The sequence below is a fragment of the Meles meles genome, chromosome 10 (genome assembly GCF_922984935.1).
Source record: "Meles meles chromosome 10, mMelMel3.1 paternal haplotype, whole genome shotgun sequence".
NCBI lineage: Eukaryota > Metazoa > Chordata > Mammalia > Carnivora > Mustelidae > Meles > Meles meles.
Genome location: NC_060075.1, coordinates 70,508,922 through 70,529,838, shown reverse-complemented (window position 1 = coordinate 70,529,838; position 20,917 = coordinate 70,508,922). Strand labels below are relative to the sequence as shown.

At 35.9% G+C, this 20,917-nt stretch overlaps 1 protein-coding gene across 7 annotated transcripts in view; it reads right to left on the bottom strand.

Annotated features, from left to right (window-relative positions):
- Positions 1-20,917, bottom strand: part of SGCE (sarcoglycan epsilon) — a 66,960-nt gene that overhangs the window by 20,762 nt on the left and 25,281 nt on the right. For all 7 annotated transcript variants that reach the window (XM_046021450.1, XM_046021451.1, XM_046021454.1 and 4 more), the window contains exons 2-5: positions 19,646-19,768; positions 17,864-18,021; positions 12,212-12,284; positions 7,041-7,239 (exon numbers count right to left, since the gene is read on the bottom strand). In XM_046021450.1, coding sequence (XP_045877406.1) covers positions 7,041-7,239; positions 12,212-12,284; positions 17,864-18,021; positions 19,646-19,768 — 553 coding nt within the window. The remainder of the gene's footprint in view (positions 1-7,040; positions 7,240-12,211; positions 12,285-17,863; positions 18,022-19,645; positions 19,769-20,917) is intronic.

Sequence of the window (20,917 nt, the reverse complement as noted above, 5' to 3'; positions counted from 1 at the left end):
AAAGAGGAAAATAAAAATTAAAAATTCAGAACAAAAGTATATATGAGAAACCACTGGTAAGGTATTTAAATGATCAGTGAGTATAAATATATTCCATTTAAAATAAGTTCTTAATTGTAAGCTTCACATAAAGTCAAATTCTATTCCCTTATGAACTGCCTAACCAAGACCATATATCTCCTTAATAATTGTGACATTATACTTATAAATACAGAAATAAGATGAGTATTTTTACAACTATTAACTTGCTTTAACATGACATTGATTTGCATTTACAATTAGTAAGATTTTAAATTAATTCGCTTCAAGATAACATAAATGGGCTAGAGTTTTGACGCTTTGAGATTTTTTTTTTTTTACTCAAATTATGAAAGGAATATAAAAACATTACATAAAACCTGGGATATAAAACAGAACTAATTTATATTACTAAGATAACTATCTTCATTTTCCAATGTACCTTGCAAAATGTTTTTCAAATGCATATATTCTAACCTAATTGCAATCATCTCCAAAATACAATTTTGTACCCTGTTTTTTCCTTTAATGCGTCATAAGCATTTTCCATATTGTACAGTCTTTGTAATTACAGATTTATGGCAATATAATTTTTTAAGTGCATGTGATTTATTCACAATTACTTCAGGGTCGGACATGTAAGTTGCTTCCAATTTTTTTAATGTTATAAATAATATTGCAAAGACTATCTCTGTGCAATTCTTTAATGTTACTATCTTAAAAGAGATGCCTAGAAGTAGAAACATTTTTCTGACAGTTGACACATACTGCCAAATTACTTTCATCTCTCCTTGGATGATCCATAGGCTTCACAAACTTAATATGTTCCGAACTGAGCTCATCGTCACCCCACCCCACCTTCACCTGTTCCTCCTTTTCCATCTTCTCTCCCAATGATTGGCATGGCCAGATGCTCAAGCACCATCATCTTTGACTCCCGTCCTTCTTTCCACATATTCAATCCATCATCAGTCTCTGACATTTACCCCAAAAGAACTCTCACATGCACCTGTCCACTTTGTTCCATCTCCCTTACACCCTAGTTCTGATCGCCATTGCTTTCCACAGGGCATGAAGCAACAGCCCCTTAAGGATTCTCTTTGAACCCAGTCTTTCTCACTGTCCTCAGGGAGCCTATTTGAAGAATAAATGAATGAATAAAAAGCATTATATCAGTTTTTAAAAATAAGGCACTGTATATTTGAAAGTTGCTAAGAGAGTAGATCTTAGTTCTCATCACAAGAAAAAAAAATTGTAACTACATGAGGTGATGGATGTTGACCGAACTTATTATGGTAATCGCTTTGCAATATGTACATACATCAGATCATTATGTTGTACAACTTAAACTTGTATGATGCCATATGTCAATTATATCTCCAGAATACTAGGAAAATCTGTAAGTTAATATATAAAATGCAAACAGACTACAAATGCCATGCTCGAGAGAAGGAGATATTAGATTTGCCTTGCAGGCTCAAAAAAAAAAAAAATGTGTATTTATTGTTTCTTTTGTAGAGCCAGTAAGTTTCAACAAGATGGCTTTAAAAAAATTTTGTATGTGGCTATGAATAACCTAATGTGATACATACTAAAATCACATTTTTCATAATCTGTTTTCCTTTTAGCTAGCTTCTTGACATGAAGAAACTTAAAATTTTTATAAAGTGAAACAAAGGTGATTGTTATCTTTATGACCTTAGCCACGCATTTTCAAACTTTCAAAGGTGTAAACAGATGAGATGGGAACGTGCTGCCGAGTTCGAGGCTCTCAAGCAATGTTGACGAAACATGGTGCCTCAGACCCCCAAGAATCCATTCACATGGGTGGAATTTGTTCCTTACGAAGGAGTCTTTTCTTCCAATTTGAACAATTCAACTTCCCCTGAGGTGGAACACATTCATTGCGGCCTTTACACATACAATGTTGAAAACTAAGTAACAGGTTAGGAAAAAAAAGATTAAGTCAAAACTCTGCCTTTTTTAGCCAGATTCTCTGCCAGATCAATGCATCCAATGATTGCATATTTAACCTAATTGTCCAAGCAATGAATGTGGTTGATTCTTGATTTTGTGGAGATAAAAGACAGTTTAGAGAAGAATGTGTCCATGTGTTACCTGTTGCCTGGGAACACTCGAGCTCTTAGAAGAAAATGCGCTAAGATTCCTGCCCTCTGTCCCCCACACCACTTCTGTGCATATCTGCAATCAATCGACCAAAGGTAAGATGAAAAACAAAGAATAAGTTAAACTAAAGAAAAGATGGAATGCAGAATTAAAAAAGAAAAGAGAGGACAGTTCCAGACTCTAGTTCTACTACTTGCTTGCTCCTCTTCCTTGGAGAAGGAATACATTATTTGAAGAGGGAACTGGCTTGCAAGGGTCAGACCCTTCTGGCGGGGGGGGGGGGGGGGGGTGTGTGGGGTGTGTGTGTGTGTGTGTGTGTGTGTCAGAGAGAGAGTGAGACAAAGACAGAGACAGAGAGACAGAGAGAGAAAGAGAGAGAGAGAGAGAGAGATCTTCCTTCTTACACAAAGGAGGCATTTGGGTTTTGTCTACTCTTTGAACCATGTGCTATTTTCTGCAAATGCCCCTAATGCTTTGGAATAAAATCCGAACAATTCTTCCTGGTATGCAAGGCCTTACCTGGTCTGGGGTTTGCCTCCTTTGTAACTACCACTTCTGGATCCCTGTCCCCCAAATCCATATGAAATAGGTTTCCAAATCCATCAGACTTCCTCCTACCTCAAGGCTTTTGCCCAAGCTGACCCCTCTATCTAGAATCTCTCTTCGTTATTTTTTGAGCAAGTTAATTTGTATGCTTGAAACTCAGATCTTTACCTCCTCTATGAACCCTTTCCAGGCACGGACCTGAAGTGAGGAAGAAACACTCCGTGAATACCTCAACAGTGGTATGTACAACACGGCTTTTTAATTATCCGATTACCTGTCCGGTCAATTAGTAAGGTTAATATACTACTCCCCAATAAAAATACTTGATATGTGAATCTATGTGTAGAACACAGAATAGATTTTAGACATATAGTCACACTGATTTCATGTATCGGTTTATTTTTATACTTTTAAAAGTGGATTTATATGGGGGCGCCTGGGTGGCTCAGTGGGTTCAAGCCTCTGCCTTCAGCTCAGGTCGTGATCCCAGGGTCCTGGAATCGAGCCCCGCGTCAGGCTCTCTGCTCAGCAGGGAGCCTGTTTCCCTTCCTTTCTCTCTGCCTGCTTCTCTGCCTGCTCGTGATCTCTGTCTGTCAAATAAATAAATAAATAGTCTTTTTTTAAAAAGTGAATTTATATGGGCTTCCAATTTTTACATTATTAAAGGCTCTTTTTAGAAGTTCCTAACCTATATCACCACCCTTCCATAAAAGAATATTTGCATCAAAAGTGTAGGAGGAAAGTTCCTTAAGAATAAAGGACAATCTTATAAGTCACCAAACATGGGGGCAAATTCAGCAGAGCACTACGGCCTGGCCCAGGATCATGACCTTGCATCAGAGCAGTATTTGGCATCCACTGACTTACATTCTCTTCCTCAAGTTTAATTTGTCACTGAGGCCTTTATAGGGCAGAAAGCAAACAATTAATTAGAGGGAGCATTTTGTGAGATTGTCTAACGAATAAACGAGGATTCTCTTTGCTGACTGAGGTTAGATCCACACGCTTTGGTAACCAGAGGAAATCGTGGCAGGTTTGACAATCTCTTATGAAAAGTGAGTATATTCTTTAATCCTCACACCCCATCATTCCCTGCATAGCCGCCGTTTACACCACATCACTCACCCCGGCTTGGCAGCGAAGCCGTGCCTAGAATGAAACATGAACCTGCTCCTCTTTCCACCGGCTTCATCCCAGGCTAAATGCAGCCACCCGTCCTTAGCCTCTGGCAGAGTCTCTGGAGCAAAAGCAGCACAGAGACCGCACCCAGAGGGAGCACAGTTGCCGGGGTTATGGGTCTGGCAGGGGAAGGCCAATCTTTTCAGAAGGCTCAGACTTCTTTTGCAGGAGCTTACTGACTTTGAAGTCAATCTTTGTAATTGTTTTCTGTTAGATTTAGAAGTCTGAAAGCTGTCAGTGAGTGCAGAGGTAAACGAACGCATGTGAGGAAGGGATGAGGACGTAGGATGCTACAGAGTGGGCTCCTGATGATGGACACTCAATGGACCTTTTGGCTGGGGAAGGCCAGGGCACCTTCTCGGATGGTCCTACCACTGAGAGTTTCTCCTATTCATCTGCTGTGTGTTTGACTACATAGATCAACTACGGGAAAAAATTTAGTAGACTGTGGCCGCCATGAGTGATAGAAGATAACTTCATGGAGGTTTTATTCCTTTGTTTTTTTTTATCAGAGATCTGAGATTTTTGTTACTGAGTATTAAGCAGGATACTTTGTCAGATGTTCAATTAATACCTTGGAAGCATATGATAATCTTTCAAAATAAAATCTTAGAAAAGAGAGGGATGGAATTCCTTGGCTATGTCTGACGGTAGCTTTTTATTTTCTTCAAGATTTCATTTTAAAAAGGGATTTGTAGCCCACGTTATTTTCAAAACAAAGTAGGGAGACAAAAAGTTTATAAAGTAAAGGAAGTATTACAATATACATCAACAAGAAGAAAGCATGACACAAGAGATGAGTTAGCCAAGCACGGCGTTTTGTTTCTAAGTTTAAGGCGACAGGGCAAAAAGTTAGTTTTGTTACGATGGCATTAGATAATAACTGAAGGAAATGTGCAAAATCATTCGTGGGGACAATTTTTTTTTTCTTCTGGAACTATACTCAAGTATGATCGTGTCTCCTTGGTGTTCATATAGGGACATTGGAGCAGTAGGGTTGGTATTAGGTACAATTTATAGAAATGCTATTTTAAAAGACTTATCTTATGAATACTTTGTAAAGGTTACGGCTTAACATTAAATTAAAACTCATGGAAAGCATTTCAAGTTGGGAAGGGATCTGAGACAACAGGGTCCAAATAAATGCCATGGGACTGACTCTCTCAAATATCTGACAGCACATGCCGCCCTCTAGCAGGTGCTGGGGGGTCAGCTAATGACCGAATTCTTTAGCAAGTACTTGGAGGACAAAAATTCTGTTCTTAATTTAGAGTCGCATGCTCAGGCCCAGCCCTCGACTCAAAGATTCAGAATGTCTAGGGGGAAGCAGAAGCCGGGAACCAACCAACCCATCTACCTATCCATGTATCTATGTATGTATGTATGTATCTATCTATCTATCTATATTTTGTAACTACTGAGTGTGGAGCCCAATGCAGTCTTGAACTCACAACCCTGAGATCAGGACCTGAGCTGAGATGAAGACCAGATACTTAACCGATTTAATTATTTAATTAATTTATTTCTTTAATAGATAATTATATATGATAACTTATCTATATAAACATACTATAAATTAATACATTACATATTATATTATAGATTATAGATAGGCAGCCATAGCTATATTCTTATTAAAGCACTACTGGCAATTTTTGGGCAAGACATGGTTGGGAAGCACTGTTTTAGGTCAGAGTCGGGTTCTGAGAGTTTTTAGTTCAATTGTCTCTAAAAGGGCCTCTGTGGGTGCAGCCTATGTGACAGAATAGGGAAGAGGAAGTCCAGAAGAGAGCACAACAAGGCAAAACTCTACCAGTGCCTGGTTTTCAGGCTGCTTTCCTCCACCATCTTTTGGTCACTGTTTCAACAATCATCGTGGAACATATGACTTTAAGAAACTATTGAAAAGACTTCATATTGGGAGAATGTTTTCTGGGGAGATTCCCTGTTCGTCATTTCCCACGGTTCTGCTTTAATTACTCAGTGGGACAGAGACTCATGTTGGAAAGCTGAAGTCAAAATAAATGTGAGCTCTAAAATTATGGTTTCATATAGAAAACCAACCAACAGATAGACCAAGAGATAAAGCAACTCTTTTTCTCAAAGCACTTCGATGCGTGCTTGACTGACTTCAAAATCCATTACTGTAACACACAAGCTACAATTTAATTCTGAAATTTGTAAGTTGGACTTCACAGCTCACTGCTTATCCCTTATCCCTCTTCTGCCTACTCTCTCATACTTCATCTATGTCTGTTTGTGATATCTTCCCTCATTTCCAACACAGTTCTCCTTTAATGCTGCCCTTAAATTTAATTCTTATTAATGTAGGTACTCTAGATGTCATCTGTATAAAAATGTTCCCATGTACACGGACAAAGGAGGGATTGGAAAAGGATGTGCTATAGAAACTGTGATTTATTCTGTATTCCATACATTTATAGGGTTAAAAAAAATGGCAGATCTGCTTCAACCTATACGTTAAAAATTAAAGATCAGTTTGATTCGACATTGACGTTCAATCCTCTCAATGTACCCGGGCATAAAAAGTGTTTCTTAAACCCTACAAGGGTCTAAGTCGTACTTTGTAAAGCATGAGAACAGACAAATCCCTCTCAAACGTATGGAGTAGAAAAAAGTACCCCTTGGAGAAAGGGGGAAATCGAGGCACAGAGGAGTGCAGCATTTGCCCAATGTCACCCAGCTCATGATTGACAAGGCCAGGCTTCAGGAATAGGTTTCAAATCCACTCCAGCCATCCATCACCGACACATGGTGGAAAGAATGTTAAAGGCGAAGAAATAGTTTCCTAGAATAAAGTTACAGCAGCCTGAGTATCCTGCAGCTGATAACTGGGGCATCAATTTCCTTTGAAATGCAGGGCCCTAAATAATCAGCTTCTCTAAGGAAGGTACAAAAGACTCAGTGCTATAATTTATGATGCTGATCCTGATCTACAATTAGAATTCACAGGACCTGGAATGTCAGATATAAAGAACCATTAACATAACCTCTGTCAATACAGAAAATTGCTAGTGTTCCCCTATCTTTACAACACCTACTTCTTATTAAAAAGAATGCAATAGGCCATCTTCCATCTATAATAAATTTGATAAGACCACCAGAGTTCAAAATGCATATTTAAGGGAATGAGATAAAGGTCTGCTTACCCCTCCTTCATGTCATTAATGGGAAGTGGAACTCTGCCGCCCCTGTCCAGGGCCGACGTGATGTTTATGGCGTTCAGACGCTCTGGCTGCCACACGTTCTTCACTGCCCCAAGAAAGTCTCCGAGAACCTCGCTGGCCAACATTTCTTCTACATTCATGTTTTTAATGAAGAATTCTGCTTGGTATGGTAACGGGAAGTCTAATTTTGGTGGAAAAGGGTATGCATATCTTTAATGAAGTTGTCTTTTGAAAGAGAAACAAAAGAACAATTCGAGATTTGTTGATCTCTGTCATAATCCTGGCTTTGGGAACACTATTAATATTGACTTTAAAGGCTTTCTGTACAACTAAGGACATATTTAAAGACATGACATACATTTGACACAAAATTTCACCTACAGTGTAATCAAATCCAAGGGATAGTGGAGCAATTTATAATTATAGGATTTGGCCACAAAAGAAAAAACTGCCAAGTCTGTCTCCATTTTGTCAGTGACCTGTCAGTCTCCTCCTCTGCCAAGGTACCCAGGTAGAAGCATTTCCAGAACCCTCCATGAGTAGGGACAACGTTTTGTATTCGTAGTGTTTTCAAATTGACAGATCTTGTTTCAAGGACATTGTCTTATTTAATTGTTACAACCTTAGGTAGTGCTATGTTCATTTGAACAGAGAAAGTTGAGGCGCAGAGCAACATCCTTCCCAAATAAGACTTCTCTCTTTGGGAAGGATGTTGCTCTGTGCCTCAACAATTACAAAATATCTGTAATTACTTGTGAGTTGTTTATGTATAATTTGAAATATCTTCTTTTTAATCTGCAATATTACTGATTTTTTTAGAGCATGCTAACACATTACTTTTAGAGCATGCTAAAACAAACTATGTTCCAAAAGAAATCTGAAATCACAACAATTTCACCCTTTTGATCACTTCATAATTAAATATTCTAGAGAATTATATTTTTAATTCCCCACAAAATTCCACATCTCATGTTATTAGAGATTTAGCTTTTTTCCTTTTCAGTATCTCATCAAACTTTCCCTCTAAAGATTTTTAAATTAATATTTATTTTATTTTTTTTAAAGATTTTATTTATTTGACAGAGAGAGATCACAAGTAGGCAGAGAGGCAGGCAGAGAGAGTGAGAGGAAGCAGGCTCCCTGCCGAGCAGCGAGCCCGATGTGGGACTCGATCCCAGGACCCTGAGATCATGACCTGAGCCGAAGGCAGCGGCTTAAACCACTGAGCCACCCAGGCGCCCCTAATATTTATTTTAAAGTAACCAATGTCCAATTCAGACTATCTGGGTATAACAAAGTAGGATGGAAAGAAACAGAATTTACAGTTGAACCTTGAGCAACAGAGTTGGAACTATGTGGGTCCGCCTATATGTGGATTTTTTAATATATAATACAGTACTGTAAATGTATCTTCTCTTAGGATTTTCTTAAATTTTCTTCTCTAGCTCACTTTGTTATAAGAATACAGTATATAATATACATGTAACATACAAAATTAGACTTATTTATGTCATCATCAGTAAGACTTCTGGTCAACAGTAATCTACTGTAGTTAAGTTTTTTGGGTACTAAAAGTTATACACAGATTTTCAACTGCTCACGGTCAGCACCCCTATCCCTGCATTGTTCAAAGCTCATTTGTATTCTGGTCAACAGTAATCTATTAGTAATTAAGTTTTTTGGGAACTAAAAGTTATACACAGATTTTCAACTGCTCACGGTCAGCACCCTTACCCCTGCATTGTTCAAAGCTCATTTGTATTTCAGTTTCTCAAATGTTACTCTTTAATTAAAAAAAATCATTTCCTACATTCTGATTGTTCTATTAAGGAATAACTTTTATTTCTTTAATAATATTTCCATAATAATAAAGGCTACCTTTTTTAGAGTACTTACCATGAGGTGGGCCAAGCTAAAGGGATTGCGATGAATTATCCCATTTAATACTCACAACCCGAAGGTGAGTCAGTACTCGCCCTGTATTTTCAGAGGAGGAACCGATCTGTAGAGGGGCCCAGGATTTTACCATCATTTGAACTTGCCTCAGATGATTTTTATCTAAGCTAAAGGGGACTGTATACAAAGTGCTCAGTGGAGCTCCCAGCCTAGAATAAGAACTTATAAAATAGTAAACTTTAGCAATTATGATAAATAATATGAACAAGTTGTTTACCTCAGAAGGAAAAGAAATTGTTTCTGGACTATACACACATTTAAAGCCTACATTTATCCTCTGATGTAGTTCCTTAAAACTCATAGATCTGTAAGGTATTACACTCTTATTCAATAATTAAGTAAAAACTAAAAATTACACAATAAATAACTGAAATCATGATGACCTTGTTTCTTATGAAGCCTCCTTAATACTAAAGGATGCCTGATGCCAGAGCTAAAGTCAGGGGAAGAGAAGAGGTTCAGGCTTTAGAATTTTTCAAGAGAGTTTTCTGGAGTGCGGTGTCTCTTCCTAAAGTTTTTTCATGACTCTAATCACAGAAGGTTCTTCCTTCATCTTCTACACTGCCATTTATCCTGCTTGTGATTTTGTTAGATTTGTTTGATGTATGGCCCATCTGCAGTCTTCTAAAATATGATATATTTATGCTATTTTATGTAGATAAGTTTCCTGTTTTATACAGATACATTTCCTGTTTTATATAGATAAACAGTAGCTTAATCATGCCACATTTTTCTCCATACTGAAAAACAGCCATGCATAAATATGTCATGAAGAACAGTTTCCTGGCAATAAATAATATTTATAAATAATACCAAAGATAGTTTTGAGTGTGCTAGAAGTCTATCATCCATTCATTTCACTCAGTGTTTTTATACCCACTTTTCTAAAGAAGCATGCAAAACAGCTTTCCTATTTTCAATGCTCCTTTTTGGAGAACTGTTACTTGGTTTTTCCTAATCCATGTGACCCTGCTTCGTGGCTCCTCTCTGAGACCCGCTGCCACCACACCCTTAGAGGCTCTGGGCCGAGCAGCTGCCGGCCGTCTACCGCGCCAAGCACTACTGCCAACCCTCCCAAAGATGAGTCATAGGAGCTTTCTAACTTTGGGGAAATCCCATGCCTGCTATATTTGGACATCACAGGGGCCAAGGGAACAGTAGGCCAACAGATTGGTGGCAGGCCTCTGAGGCTCTCAACCCAATTTAGAGAATCACTCTATGTCCTTTCCTTGAGCTTCGTGCTCTGTGATGCTACATGACTAATTTCCCATTAGGTCTCCCAGAGCAGGAGACAGCTGGGCAGGGAGTCAGACGGAGCATGATTATCCTGAAATGCCACTCTTGCTGTTTCTTTTGCTAACCTCATCTGGGGAAAATGGTGTGTTTGTAGGCCCTGCTTAAAGATGTGTCTATCCTCCTGCCCGAAGACGGTCCATCCAGACCAGCACAGATAGATGCATGCTACCTGGTTCACTGGTTTTCATATATAAAAGGCAGCAGGGCAGCTCTGCCTGAGATAAAAGCAGAGGCTTCCAAATCCCATCTGGTGTTCCTCCCTGACCAGCCCATCTTCAGAATCCCCGATGCAGATGAATAGCCTGTAAAGCCAACCTCCAATCCTGCAGAGGTCTAGCAGTCTTCCATTAGTATCGGCTTGAACACGGGTCCCTGCATATCAAACACCTGTATTCTGTATTCTGTATCTACCAGAACTGAGATCAGACTCGAGAAGGAAGTTCAAACTGTAGACCAGCCTGTCCTTCTGTCTATAGGGGCTCCTGTACCTGAGAATGGGGACCCCCCCCCCCTTGGGAACATAATGGTGACATCAGTGATCTAAGCGCACTGTCAGGTAACCATTTCACTACACTGAGCAGCTCCTAAGGAGAGAGGGAGTTTTGTGATGATTCTGATCATTAGTGGTATCCCACTATGGATCCCACTATGGATATTGGATGCAAGCATCTAATTACAATTGAAGGTGGGGGCAAAAGTCTTCCTATTCCAAGCAGGAATACCTACCAAAAGGCCTTGGGAAGTAGAAAAGGGGACAGGGAATCTTCTGTCCAGGCCCACAGAACTGGCATTTTGACTTGCTTTTCATATATGAAGGCCACTTTAAACTTTAAACTGGCCTATTTGTGGTCTGCAATTGATACTGCCAAAATACCTGGGGAAGAACTCACGTAAAAGGGTTCATAATCTCGAAGCAATCTACCAGGTTATGTTGTGCAGTATCAAGTCTATAGAAATTACTTTCCTTCATATAGTATAAAGGCAATTTTTAACTCAACCTTTACTGAACTACCACAAATTCCAAATTAGTAGGTCCTAATAAAATGTTTCATGTTTGCTCATTTAATTGTACTAGCAAATAGAACTCTGAATGACCTATTAAGGGTGCACAATTGTTTTACGAATTTTAGGGGTACAAATGCTGTGTCCATTCTCCTCCTGTTACCCTCAGAAATGATATCTAGGGCAAAGAGACATATCCCATGATATATAAATTTTAACTACAAGATTTTTAGCAGTATGTATTTTTCCCAATCAAATGCCAAAATCAGATCAGACTATTTGAGAGCACGATTCTTGGAATATTCCCCATGTCCCTGACCTTCCTTGGGAATCACTTACCATTCACATATATGTAACTCCAAATTGCTGATGGACTCAGACAATGCATGATTAGCTATTTAGGAAGGAGACTGTGACCCAAATTCCAGTTTATTTCCATCAACAACTCTCTGTCCTCACATACAGTTAAACCACTACCAATGATCAGTTTCAAAGTAAAATTATAAAACTAGCTACTAAGTACTGATCGTGCATCCTGTGCTCAGCTGTGTGTTAAGCACATTTCAATCCTTAACTCATGGACTGCTTCCTTACCCCACACTTGGGAGAGAAATGCTAGTCTTAGTCTCATTTTGCAGAAGATGAAATGAGAGCCTGCAGAGGTAAGTGGCTTATGTGCTTGGCTCTCTAGTCTGAGCTTCTCAGAGCCATCACCCATCATGATATTATATAACCAGTTACAGATTGCTTGGGTTTCTTTTCTACACATTACCATTTTGTTAGTGACATTAGGTATGTGGTACCTGAAAACCTTTAACTGTATTTTGCACAGATATAAACCATAATGAAATACTTCTTGCAAATAAGAAAACGATCAGCCACATATCTTCCATACCTACCTTCTGCTGACATTATATTAATTATCAAATTATGCCTTGCAGTCTCAAAGGTACGCCTATTGTAGGCAGTTATCTATTAGAAAAAGAAAATCATATTAAAGAAGTGAAATGTTATTTGGGAAACAGAATTCATTAAGGACAAAATGAAAACAAATTGTCGTTCTTTCCATTTTCATTATTTATGTACTCACAAAATGTGCCTTCTCCAGGCAAGAACAACTCAGAGCTTTTAGCAATGTTATGGGAAAATAAATAATTAGGCAAGTCTATTTAACATGCTAAAACAAAAAGTTAAAATCAGAAAGACCCTTTTACGGAAGACCGTTAAGTGCTAGCAGCAATGCAGATGCGTCATTAGTAAATGGATTAACCATTAGAAATTACTTACCGCTGCCAGTCTAAGGTTTCAAAAACAAAACAAAACAAAAAACACAATACATTTTCGTACTTTTCAATGGAGCTTGAGGATTTATGCTAAGAAGTACTTTTTAAAAAAAAAGCTTCTCTTCTGTGTTGCTTGTATTCGGTACTAAACTGCACACCATCCAGTCAAAATATGCATGAAGGACCCCTTAGAAATCATATCTCCCTTAGGATAGGAGTAGAGCAGTGAGGATCATAGTCTATAAGGCTTATGCCCCAAAACACAAATCAATCCCTTTGTAGAGTCCAATATTAGTAAACATTTGCAGAGCCAATGAACTTACATCAAAGTCAACTCAGAAACAGCCACTGCAAACAACAAACAAAGCAAAGGCCAACAACAGGATATGGCTTCAAAAATTAAGGAATAATTAACTTCATAACAGATATTAAATCACTCAGACAGGTCTGCAGTACCTCAAAAACAACAAATGACCGTGTAATAGTCTCAGCGTCCCAACACCAGCCTCCTGGCAGTGACTCCAGCTGGAGTGAGCACTGAGATGAGAGAGCGGGACAAAACTGACTCAAATAAAAAAGAACAATCTTCCCCATTTAAAAATAAATAGATTTTTACAGTGTCGTATCTGAGCTTTAAACAAAAGAAATCACACTTATCGGAAATAAGATAAATTTGAAACGACAAATAAATCACCGGAATTTTGGAATAAACAAATAAATATTTGGAAATACTCCAAATATTTAAAATATTCCAAATATTTCAAAGTACATATTCTGAAAAGCATATTATTGCACAAAGTTAAAAGGATTTCTCTGTCCCCAATTTGTCAAATTTCTGTTGAATTTAATGACTTCCTTCTTGCTATCTGTTGGGACACGTAATCAACGGGGTTCACTAAGGACACTAAAATTAAGACGAGTCATTAAAATAAATCAGGAACTATTGTTCACCAAGAAGCGACTGAAACGAAGCAAAAAAGACTTGAGAATCTTCATGATTTTAAAGGTTTACCCTGCATAAAATTTAATCGTACTCTCAAAGGAAAAAAAGTATCCATTTTCTACTATTTGTTAGACGAGCTCATGGCTAAAACTCAAAAACATTAGATATTTTCTAGTTAGTGGCAAGATTTTATGTCTAGCCATAATTATCACAAATTTCGTTATTATAAATTCATAAATTTTATTTTTTTTAAAGTCACAGGTTACTGAAGAGGGCAAAGTATGTTTCACAAATTAGGAAGAGAATTTTGTTATCTGAATTTATATTTGAAGTTTAATTTTAACAGCTATAACAGAATGCAGTCCTTCTGTCACTTCTAATGAGATATTTAAATACAGTAACATTTTCAATCAAATTTTACTTATCCTGACGATGTGAAGCCCTTCGTAGCAGAGAGGTATCATGTGTGTACATTTTTTTGATCCCTCATTTCTAGAACAGTGGCTGATCTATTTCAGATGCTTAATAAATATCTACAGAATAAATTAATCAGGGGGTTATCTGATTAAATATGAGTTTAAGATATACAAAACTCTTTTTGACTATATTAATAGAATATTTTTAAATACTGTAAATATGTTACTATATATGAATAAAGAAATGTTATTTACAGATAAATCACTACTTACATTAAATGAAACCGATGCTAAATTTTCATCATTATCTTTTTAGCATATTATTTGACATATTCATAACATTATGTTAGTAGTACAGTACAAAAACATCATAAACCTCTGAGAATCCTGGCTCAACCCAGGTGTTTCTCTCCTATCCCTCTCTTCAACCAGAAGTAGACATTTTGAGTTTTATTTTTATCATCCCATTTATTTTAAATATAGTCTTATCATAAATGCATGTATGCTTATAATCCGTTATTCAGTTTGCTTGTTTTTTGAGCTCCAAAAAAATGTTTAACTCTGTGTAGTCTTTTGGGATTTGTTTTTTTATTCAACATTATGTTTACAACATTTATCTATGTTGTTGGGCAAGCTGACATTCACTGTTGCTGTAAACATTCAATGACTTGTAATAGAGTTGTATGGAGACAGATGGTACTTCACTTGTGCTGAGTATAGCGTAACTAGAGAATTGTCAAATCACTATGTTGTACACCTGAAACTATGTAGCATTGTGTGTCAACTCTACTAAGAAAATTTTTTTTTTAATTCACTGTTTGAAAAGGCCCCATTTTTAAAAAATCCATTCTGCTGATGAATTTTTGTATCTGTTCTTGTGCTGAGAGACTTTTGGGTCTCCACTGTTCTGTGGATAGCCAACGTTTTGCTATACAAACATTGTTCCTTAAGCATAATTGTCCATCCCTTCAGAGGACGTTTGTAAATGTTTCTTTGGGGGATATGCCTAGAAGTGGGACTGCTGGATCATAGGGTACAGTGATACTCAGCTATGTGAAATATTCAATACGATACTGTTTTCCAAAATACTTATCCAATCCTCATATCCACCCTCAATGACTTTTTACCAAGGGTAAAATTCTCATTGTGGTCTTAATTTGAACATTTTTCATTACTGATGAGAGTAAGTGTCTTTACCTATGATCACTTTTGTCTTTAGTGAAATGTCTGTTCATGTCTTATTTCTGATGTTCATGTCTTATTATAGGAGTCCTTTTTTCTATTTTAGATACACATCATTAGCCAGCTATATATTTTTTAAAATAACTTCTCCCAGTTCGTAGGTTGTCTATTTATTAAATAGTTTGTTTTGATGAACACCAACTGACAAGTTTAATGTAGTAAAATTTCTCAATCTTTTTTCTCAAGTAAAAATATGTAGGTATTACTTAAGAAGTGCTTCCCTACCCCAAACTCAGAAAAATATTCTTCAATATTTTCATATACTGGTTTAAAATTTTGCTTTTCATGTTCAGATCCTTAAACTATGTGGACTTGAGTTTTGCATTTCCTATGAAGTAAGAATCTAATTTTATGTTTGCCATAGGGCAAACCAGTTCTCTGAGCACCATTCAATAGATGTCCTTTTCCCTAATCATCGTGGTACCATCTCTTCTGATATACATTGTTGTTCCTTATGTTGATATATCCGTTTCTGGGCTCTCTATTCTAGCAATTGGTTAATTTGTCTATCTCTGCATCAATACAACCTTATGATAGTTACTATAGATTTACAGTAAATCTTGATATCTGGAAAGGAAAGAAACCTTTCCCCCTTTTTTTCTTCTTTAGGAGTAGCTTGATTGTTCTTGGCCATTTATCAGCTTTACAAATTTTAGAATTAGTTGACATGAGTTTCATGAAAAAACCTATTGCAATTTTTATTGGAATTGCATCGAATCTATAGATCAGTTAGGGGGAAGTGATGCCTTCATGATTTCGAGTATTTCTATCCCTAAAGGGATGACTACTTTTTCACTTATATAATCTTAGTGTCACTTACATTTTATGACTCACTCCATACAAACTTTTCATACATTCTGTTAGATTTATTCTAAGTGCCTTATGATTTTGTTGTTATTAAAAATGGTATCTTTTAAAAACATTTATTTTCTCAATACTTGTTTTTCATGTACAGAAATAAAACCAAATTTTTTATATTGAGCCTATAGCTGACTGCTAGACTTTCTTAAAATTTCAGTAGTCTGTAGACTCTTTGTATCACTGACTATTCTATTTCTTTCCTTAAATACGTACAGATTTAAAACTTTTTTCTTTCTTTACTGCACTGGCTAGGATTTCTAATATATTCTGTAACAGATGTAGTGGAAGGGTTCATTCTTGTTTAGCTCTTCAATTTAAATAGAATTCCTCTGTGTTTTCCCATTTAAAAAATGACATTTGCTCTTATTTTAGGTAAATAACCTAAAATTTCACTGAATATTTTTAAAAATTATTTTGACAATAACTCAAAATAACTTTCTTCTATCTATATTTTCTATATCTATATAGATGCAGGGGTCTATATATTCTATTTCTGTATCTATATATTATCTTAAGGAATCAGATTTATTAATAGAAATCATCAAAAAGTCCTGTTAATACAAACTTCAACTCAAAGGAAGAAACACCTTCTCTTGGCGGACGTGGAAGTCTACGGCTGGTTAAAACTCTGGAGAAAAACTCAAAGCATGTAATTCCCTAAGGGTTTATACCACATAGAAACCATACCACTCAGGACCTGTACAAGCTCCTGGAAATTCCATTTATAGGTCCTATGGTGATGCCCTAGTCACCACTACTAAACCTTTATGAAATTGATCAGTTAAATTGGAATCTAAGTTCCTGTAGAAATTAGGACATAAAGGACTCTCCTGCCATTAACTGCCATTGTAATTCTGATTTTGGTGGGTAGAATAGACGAGGAAACACGTCTAGATTTTATATCCATTTATTTTTTAAAATGTATTAATTCCCATTAAAGGCTCAGTATTAGTATTGTTTTCTAATTTCTAATACCTTCCAGGTAAGATGTTAGGTGCTAGGCTAGAATCTGATGAATTCTAATACCACCCATTCCTCCAGAATAAAGGTCAAACCTCTCAGCACGGCTTAGAAACCCCTCAAAGATCTACCCCTATCAACATCAACACCTCTGTTTTGCCCTCTGGGGTGTGTCCCGTCTACCAGCCACAATTAGAGTTCTCAGAGATCATGTGGTTTTGTTCATACCTCCAAGATTTTGACGTGTTGTTTTGCTGACTAAGACAACCTTCCTTCTACGTGTGAAGTTAATTCCTATTTACCCTTTTACGATTCTGCATCAAACAGTATCTTCTAATTAGAGTAGTTATAACGATGTTGGCTAAGAATGGATTTCCATTCCAGTGCTTCAGTGACTGGACCAGACTCATGACAGGGCTCACCTCTTACTCATCTTTCTACCACCAGCAGTTATCATAATACCTAGCACATGGTAGAGGCTCATCAGATCTCTGTATAAAGACTTTATCTCAGTGAACATGAAAATCTGAAATTAATATATAAAGCAAATAAGTGTTTTAAGTTTGTATTTATTTTCTTAAATGGAATTCTTATTATAATAATCTACCTTTTTAAAATGTCTTTAAATGGTTTCCCCTAATTTAGATCACTCTTTTTAATATATAAAAACTAAAACAAAGACCTTTGTAGATGAACAGAAAGGAATGGTACATTTCCAAATGTTACCTAATGTGTTTCTGTGCACAAAATACTGAAAACCACTGTGATATAATTTTAATTTCAAACAATTGAAACTAAAATCACAAAACCCCCAAAATATAATTCTGCTCTTTCTAATTAAATTACCTCAATTATTGTTGGTTTCCCCACATTTTCAGCTGTTGGAGACCCATATAGGACTCCATCACTATATGGCGTCCTTTGGATATATCGAAGCCATCCAGGTCGGTCTGGGTAACCCATTAAATTTGTGTTAAATGTTATAGGATCATTACTAATCTCACCTAGATAAGAAGCACAGAGTTAAAGACATAAAAGTTACTTTCACACATGCTGTCTTCATCATTTCAATCAAAATATTTCTAAAATCTTTTCTTATATTTGTAGCAAACTAAATAAACACCAAAAAAAAAAAAAATCCATCTGGGAATTTAGATAGATTAGAGCCTCAAGTAAAGAAAAAATCTTTTTAGTTATTTAGTTTGCCTAGAAATCCCATGCAACAAAGAAAACAGTCATACAATGTCTTTGGAAATTTTGTTTTCTTTTCTTCTTCTTCTTCTTCTTTTTTTTTTTTTTTTTTTTTTTTTGGTCACACAGGAGTGTGAAAGTTCTGCCAATGAGACAACTATCTTTCAGGAAAATCCCCTAATCATGCTGATGTATTCATTCTCTTGAGAAGACTTTCTTTCATAAAACTCTGGACACTATCAAACTAATCTCAAGGGATAGCTCAAAATTATAAAAGGGTCATCAAAACAAAAATAATGTAATTCTAAAATTTGGAGAACGAGTTGCTAAATCCAAAAGAACCGAAACTAAGAAACAGTAATAATAGCATCATTTGTTAGAATGTTCCTGGCCTCGACAGGCACAATTTCACCTGATTGTCAAACACACCTATAAAGTGTTTATTACTAACCCTAATTTTAATGATGGGATATGTAATTTTTCATGTTAAGTAACTTCTCAAATGGTGAAATTAGAATTTAATCTCAGCTGATTCCAGAAACTATGCTCTTACCTACATATTTTCTTCCCAAATGTTGGAGCTACTGTTCAAAAGGTTCAGCTACATAGTTTTGCAAACACAGACTGCCACATAAAAAAACATTTTTAAAATAACTGATGAAAAGATTACTTTTTCTTACTGCTGGTGAGAACACAGTCAACTATTTTCTATGACTCTTTTCAGGTATGTTATTCATCATATAATCTATGAAAATAATATTTATATGAATTCTATGCTGTAATTTTCAGAAAACTCCTTTTTGTTACTTATGAGTTATAATAACAACATTTTTTTCTTGCTATTCTTTCTATATCTTCATTAATTTGATGGCATTTGTGACAATCCAACGTAACATAATTTAAAACGATGGTGAATTAAATAAAGCATCATAATTGGTATTATTTTGAAGGAAAATTAATCTCCATTATATTATTATGAAGTTATATAAAATTATCTCATATTGTAAAACCTTCCTTGAAAATTCTTTAATACCATAGTTCATTCTCTTCTAAAACATGTGTTTGGTCTTGCAATGATCAATGTACTGTGTAAGTACATTACTAATCTAAGTCTTAATACAGAAAATAATAATTGTACAGCTACAATTATTTCTATGCAAACACAGGTAGGTAGGTCATTTGTCGGATGCACAAAACTCAACACTGGAAAACTAGAAATAAGTATTTTTTTAAAAAATCCAAAAATGAATTATTTCCTTCTGTAATTAAATTTCTAATCTTAAAATTAGAAATGTCCTACAACAACCAATTTGTCACATATACAGACCATTTCAAACAATGTTAATAATATTTGATCAAAAATCATCTAAATTATGGACACTGAACAAAAAAAAAATTTAGTAAATTAAACACTTTTTTCCCCCACTGAGAACATACCAGGCTTGGGGTAAGGTGGAAATTCCCCCTTAAAATACTCTCTTTCCAAAACATGAACAAAGAGGACACCTGCGGACGGGTATACATTCCGATCAGAGTGCACCTTCGAGAAAATAGTGTACACTGAAACAAAGAGGAAAGGCACAAGATAGACAAATAATGAGATATACTTTCAATAATTTTTACACTAAAGAAGAGTTTCACTTTTTTAGAAATTTCTGGGAAAACTGAAGCAACATGCAAAATATTGTTAAAAGTTTGTTTTAAAGGGAAGTGATTTCAGGACAAAACATGGAACAACTCTTTCAACATGGTGTGTTTAGAGATTTTCAAATATTATGTACACAAAATTAGACACATTTAATGACTTAAATTGTTATTAAATAATGAAGACATTCATAATATTTTTTCAGGAATTTCTTTTTATCGGCATTATTACCAACAAAATATACAATGAGAACTGACAAACTACATAATTACTACAGTTTCTCTTTTTCCTTTTTTCAAAGTGAAGTCTGAAGAGTAATTTTTACATGGCAAGAATCTAAACTGTACTAACTATTCACTAGACATAGCATATCAGACTACGGTATTATATAGTACCATCAGTATATGTAAGATGCCTTTCATATACACTTATAAAAATGCATTGGAAAAAATGCATTGGATATGTTTTCTGTATTATTATTTGTATCTCTCCTTTATTCCATTTTACCTGATCTTGACATTTTATAATTCACACAATATAATCTATTCTACTATGCTATATTCTAAATAAACAAAAACAATCAGATAATAAAGTTCAGGGTAAGTAATTTTGTTCAATGAAATGGGGCAGATTTCATGATTTGCTGATTGCTTAAGATACGTGATGTGAGTACACTAAAATGGCTAAATTGGTTTGATCAGTTCCCACATATTGTTTTTCCTGTGGTATCATCATCTCCACCAACACATTACTGCCATTATACTTGTCACCTCTATAATCTCGTTCAGTTTTTTTATCTTCCTAATTGGCTAGTGGTTGCAGTTTTTAAACAGATAAATCCTATCAGGTCAGTTCTTTTTTCTTAAGTCACTAACGGATTTGTAAATGTAGTAATTAACTTTGAGAACTTTAAGGTTGCTCACCCTAGGCTCACAATTAACTAAAAGCCCTAGATAGCAAGATCACTGACAGTAAGTTTTTCAGCATAAAAATAGGAACTCCCACAAAATGTTTCTTTATCTGTGAAAACTTGTCCCTGCCGTTCTGTGGATGGCTGCCAAAAA